This window comes from Rutidosis leptorrhynchoides, chromosome 11 (genome assembly GCF_046630445.1).
Source record: "Rutidosis leptorrhynchoides isolate AG116_Rl617_1_P2 chromosome 11, CSIRO_AGI_Rlap_v1, whole genome shotgun sequence".
Taxonomy (NCBI): Eukaryota; Viridiplantae; Streptophyta; class Magnoliopsida; order Asterales; family Asteraceae; genus Rutidosis; species Rutidosis leptorrhynchoides.
The window spans coordinates 73859790-73865789 of NC_092343.1; the positions used below are offsets into that span (position 1 = coordinate 73859790).

At 35.8% G+C, this 6000-nt stretch overlaps 1 protein-coding gene across 1 annotated transcript; it reads left to right on the forward strand.

Annotated features, from left to right (window-relative positions):
* The first annotated feature begins 1974 nt into the window (after positions 1–1974).
* On the forward strand, positions 1975–4675 carry LOC139877686 (sm-like protein LSM2). Its single transcript, XM_071865116.1, has 3 exons — positions 1975–2100; positions 2189–2347; positions 4532–4675. Exons 1-3 carry the CDS (start codon positions 1984–1986, stop codon positions 4649–4651), a joined length of 396 nt encoding a protein of 131 aa, XP_071721217.1. The 5' UTR covers positions 1975–1983; the 3' UTR covers positions 4652–4675.
* Positions 4676–6000: the final 1325 nt, after the last annotated feature.

The window sequence follows — 6000 nt, forward strand, 5'->3', positions numbered from 1 at the left end:
GTTATAAGGACAAGGAGGAAGCTCAGAAATAATAACTGAGCAGTTGGTGGTAATTGGTGAGTGGGTCTATCTCCGGATAGAGTTTAAGTAGCATATCATGCTACTGTGGTTGACTCTTTTACCATGCATAGTGTAGAAATTGCCATGTTAGAATGATATAGTATGCCTAATGTTGTATGTGATTTATGTGTACATTGTGTGAATGACACCAGTCGGGCCTAGGGAGACTGGGGACTCGAGACCGTGCCTAGGAGAGGTTAGAGTCCGTATGAGGTCAACCGTGCCTAGGGGAGGTTGGGTCCATAGGCTACTGATTGTAGAGTATAGTGTGAATGATGCATCCCCTGCATCTGGATAACTATACTGTGAATTGAGTAGCAGGGACTATCGGTAGACTTAAGTCCGATCAGCTAGGAGTCGTGTGCTCGTACAAGCCGCCGATCCTCGTATTGTCTTATTGTATGCTAGTTGATAGTTAGCATGTGTTGTTGTTAGTATATAGCTTGTGTGTGACTTAAGCTATATCTGTTAGATAGATTCCATTCATTTAGCGGTGCGCTAATCCCCCACATATTCTCCCCTTGCAGGTTTAGGTACTGCTAGTCGGGAAGGGTGCTATTGCAGAAGACATGTTTGACAACCCAACTCTGATGTGGACTTTTGTATAAATAATGTTTTGTGATAACGTAACACCGTTGTGTAAACTTAAACGTAATGACGTGACTTATATTGTGTTTGTTAATAAAGTCTTCCGCTGTGTATTTAAAAAAAAAAAATGGCCGGTGTTACAAGCTTGTTCCTAAAAAATTGGAAATTTTCGTTTGGAGAGCAATCAAAAAACGGCTTCCGGTAAGGTGTGAGCTTGATAAGAGGGGGATTGATCTCCATAGTGTCCGGTGCCCGCTATGTGATGACAACATCGAAACTGTGGAGCACTCCTTAATTTTTTGTAAACATTCTTTGGATTTATGGGAAAGGGTTTTTAGATGGTGGAGTTTGGGCTCCTTCTCAAATCTTAGTGTAAACGAGATTTTGCGAGGGAATGCCCCGACCACAACATCAAAGATTGGGAACTTGATTTGGCAAGCAACGGAATGGGTGTGTGCATACTACATTTGGAAGAATCGGAACAACAAGGTTTTTCGGGATAAAAGTTGGAACGGTCCGGTAGCACTTAACGAGGTTCAAGTAAAGGCTTTCGAATGGATTTCGCAACGCCTACGTGGAAGATCGATAGATTGGTTTACTTGGCTAAATAGTCCTAGTGTTTATTTATCTTTTTTGTAATTTTCGTTTTGTTTGGCTTCGTGTTTGGGTTTGGTCTCTCACAAACCTGTTTGTTTTCTGTTTCCTCCGAGCATGGGGTAATCCATGTTCCCCTTTGTTTGTGGTTTTTTAGTGAATGATATTCTTGCTTTTCAAAAAAAAAAAAAGTAGCTACCAGATAGCATTGCCAAATATGTTTAAATATTTACTTTTTCTAAAATAAATACTTATACAAGTACTACGGAGTGGGCATAGTGAGCTACATGTTGAACGACTATATCAAAGAATGTTTAGATTAAGGTCTTAGAGTGGGTATCAAACGCAAATCTATGTTATTCACATCAATTCTACATATAGGACTAGAATCCAAGGGTTTTACTAAAAGACAACAGCAGCTTGGATCTTTTTCATTACAGCTTCATACTCAGATTATTGCTCATTGTTGTTTAGGCTTTTAAGCTTTTTTAATTCATTATGTTATTTGTAGCATTCACTTGTATTTTTTTAAGCCTCAACAATTGTTATAATGGACACTAAATGAGCTGCTTATGTATTGTATCTTTTATTTATGCTATGGTTCCTTGTTTTTTTTTTATATTTTTTTTTTTTTAAAACAAGTACTAAGGAGTATTTATTATTTATTATTTATTATTATTATGTCAAATAAATATGTGGTCATTTTTTTTACATATTTGTAATGCAAAATTACGAGAGCTGATGCAATTGACCAAAATAGTCAACCGCCCCTCCTGTTTAAAATTAGGGTTTACTTCCTCTAAAAAACAAACTCTTTCACTCCAGTTACTCTCGAAACGAAACCCTAGCACACCAATGGTAACAATCATCTCTATAATCTTCAAACTTTTCAAATAATTAACATCATATTCATCAATTTACGTAACTAATTTCTTATTTTTGGCAGTTGTTCTTCTCGTATTTCAAGGATTTAGTAGGAAGGGAAGTAACGGTTGAACTGAAGAATGATTTAGCAATAAGAGGAACGCTTCATTCTGTAGATCAATATCTCAACATCAAACTTGAAAACACTCGAGTTGTTGATCAGGATAAGTTTCCTCACATGGTACGTTTGATTTTTAGGAAATTAGGGTTTTATAATTTATATGGTATGAGTACAGGATGTGAATTATAGATTATTTGATTCGATAAATGTGTATACTGTAAATTGATTTAGTTTTAGTCACGTAAGATCCATTTTTATATGCTTGAATCTAGAAAAAATTTAAAATTTGATTAAAATTCTGTTTTAGGGGCAATAGTGTCGATGATAAAACATTGAAATTAGGGCTAAATATAACAGTGCTCCCAACCATGACAAGCTTCCTCACCAGGACTAGCTGCCACATCAGCACGACGACTAACCTAGGACTAAATACTTACAACCATGACATACCTCCTCATAAAAATTGGGACCCACTGTATTAATTAATAATTAAATGTACAAGTATACAAGCAGAAGGTACTACTAATATTCCGATCTATCCGTCCTCAAATGTGCGTGAAAAAGAAACAAACCAGGGCGGCAGGGTGGGAACGAGGTCGGGGTGGTGCCAACGGTGCTGCAGGACGGCGGCGAGGGCGGTAGCAGGGTGGCTACCGTTGGGAGCTCTCTAACAACTAGTAGTCTGTTCACTCTATTTTTGTACATATAATTGGCGATAAGTTTGCTGAATACTGTTGGCTCTTATGAAGTGATTTTTGGTGAATGATGTTTCATGCTCCCAGCTCCACTCTATCGTGCGTTTGTATATTGAATTTTTTTTTCTAAAACTTCTCTCGTGATTTGCGTATGCCATTATTCTTGAAGTCATAAAAAGTTTTGATTTTTATACTGTGATTGTGTTTTAGCTAGGGGGATTGAGTCTTTAAAACTTACATTTTGGTTTTAGATATGTTCATGGTTAAGAAAGTAAGTGACAGTATCAAGCTGTACACTTATAACAACGGTAAACGGTCATCAGGTTCTTTTATTACACGTACCCTAAAGTGTTAGCTAGGATGTATCACAAAACACAGAGGCTAAATCTAGTTGTCATATTCACTGCTTGCATAATGATCGGTATCACATAATCAGCTGTCACCACTGTTGCAGAAATCGGATATTATCGCCGATTAATTGGCGATTTACCGGTTTAAGAGACTGTCCGTTGCGATTAACAATGGGTAATGGCTTGTACCTTTTGTACTTTTTGGGTAATGGCTTGGGTAATAGATTTGTAAGAACTAGTTCCTGATTAGGTTTGATATGATTTTATTTCATGTATTTTTAAAATTTATTATTTACATGTAAAAGTAAAATCTGATTAATCCCCGATTTGATCGATTAATCCCTCTTAGTTCGGGTGTAAACGAGCTGAGCTCGAGCCCGACTAGGCTCGAGCTCGGCTCGATTCAAGCTTAATATTTCTAGCACGAGCTTGGCTCATTTGATATCATAAAAGCTCGAGCTCGACTCGTTTATAACGTGATATTTTTTGATATTATTAATTTAATCGAATTATAATAAGTAATTATTTTTGTATATTTTTTATCTACATAAATAAGATTTACTATAAACTTTTTAACTATTATATTTAATAGGGTTAATTATATTTTATGTTATGTAGTTATATATTATTTATTATAGAAACAGTTAACAGTTATAGCTATTGGTGTATATAATGAAAAGCTCAATTGTGGTCGCGAGCTTGTTCGATCTCGACATATCAATCTCGAGCTTGGGCTCGTTTATTTAACGAGCTTCAAAATATGTTTAAGTTGTGGCTCGGGCTCGTTTAAGCTTGGCTCGAATCTAGTTTTTAGCGAGCTCGAGTAGCTCGGATCTTTTATACCCCTAGTCCTGACCGATTAATCCCCGATTAGCGATTTTTACAACCTTGGCTGTAACAGAAAATTTTGTAGAAAATAGTTTTTGAATGTGCTTTTGCTAAATGAGTTACTCATGTTTACTAGCGTGACACATTTTGGTTCAAAATAATTAATATGCTATAATTTTTCTAAAAAATGTTAGTTTTTTAAAGTGAAAGTAAGAAATCTGGGCTGATAAGAAAATTCATCTGACCCATTTATGATCAAGTTTTTTGTTGCAGCTGTGGTATACATGATCCCAAACAGATTACTTGACACCTAATGTTGAGATAATCATATGCATAATCTGTTTATAATGCCTGATAATTTTAAATTTGAAATCCCAATACATATTTTCATAGCTTTATACTGTTTTTGCTCATCTATGGTTATATGGCAGCTTTCAGTGAGGAACTGTTTTATCAGAGGATCCGTTGTGCGATATGTGCAGTTGCCACCCGATGGTGTTGACATTGAGCTGCTTCATGATGCCACTCGAAGAGAAGCTCGGGGTGGTTAGAAATTGTAGTTTATTTTACAGCCATTTCAAATAGATTCTTGTTGCACAACTCTGTATTTCTCTATTTGATGTTTCGTCATGTATGATTATTACCCTTTTTGAACCTCTGTTGTGGACATCATATTTGTGCTTTAGCCATATATTGCAGATGTAAGAAGAGGTGAATACTTTTAACTCATTTACCTAAAAATGGATAGATTGGTTTGAGTGAACTTTGAAAAAAAAATTGCTAATTGTGAACAGTGCCAAATTGGACTAAAAAAGGGGGTAAAACGACAACCGGTCCCACGACCAACATGTGAGAGGAAAATCGCGTAACTCATACTTAAAATGACTGACATGGGGCACATGGGGCAGGTATTGAACCCATTACCACCGCTTTATGTTGCATATCCCTCAACTACTAAGCTACCATTGCGGGGACTTGCCATATTGGATTATAGTTGTAGTTGCATATGCTGTTCTACAAGTATACTGCTCTCCAAGTAAATTGGTATATGTTAGCTAATTATGATATGATGTTGATATTGAAGTTTTTATAATCACTGCTACCAATCTATTTTTTCATTTTCATATAAATAATTCATGTCACTTACCATGGGTGTAAATGTCGATAGTTGGGGACTAGTCCTTGTAGGGATTAATTGGTCAGGTCGTTGACTAGTTGAATGTTAACTAACCTTAACTTTGATTGTATTTGATTGAATTTGACCGATTTCAACCGAATAAATCCAACTTTGAACGACTAAATTGAACTTTTGACAACTTTCACTGAATAAATAAGCCAAGTTGAAGACTATATGAAATCCCGATAATCAGCTTAGTCGGGGACTTTCGTGACCATCACATTGACATTTTTCTAGTTTTACTTGGTTTATATGTCATTATGTCATGTGACTCGTTCAACAGACAAATTGGCATAACAGATGCTTTCGATTTCAACGAGAATATGTTGAATGTCATAATAACTCATCATGTAATTTAGCACTAATCAAGTTTCTGTTTCAAGTGAGAAATCAGGGGAAGGAAAGTAAAGTGTGAACACATGAGGATTATGTGGTTTCCTTTTAGAAGTTATTATTGGCAATCAGCTGCATAGGATTCCTTCTAGAAACTATTGACAATTAGGTGTATAGGTTTTCACTACATGTAGCCTTGTAAGCGATATTTTGTTTCTAGCAGTTATTGACAATTAGGGGGCACATGATTCTTCTTCTAGAAACTAAACTATACTTCGTCACAATTACTTGTGAGGTTTGCAGTTTGCTCTACTTGTAGCCTCCATTTGTACACGATGTTATTTTATTTATTTACTACTTATTATAGTTGTATATGACGATTAAATAGTT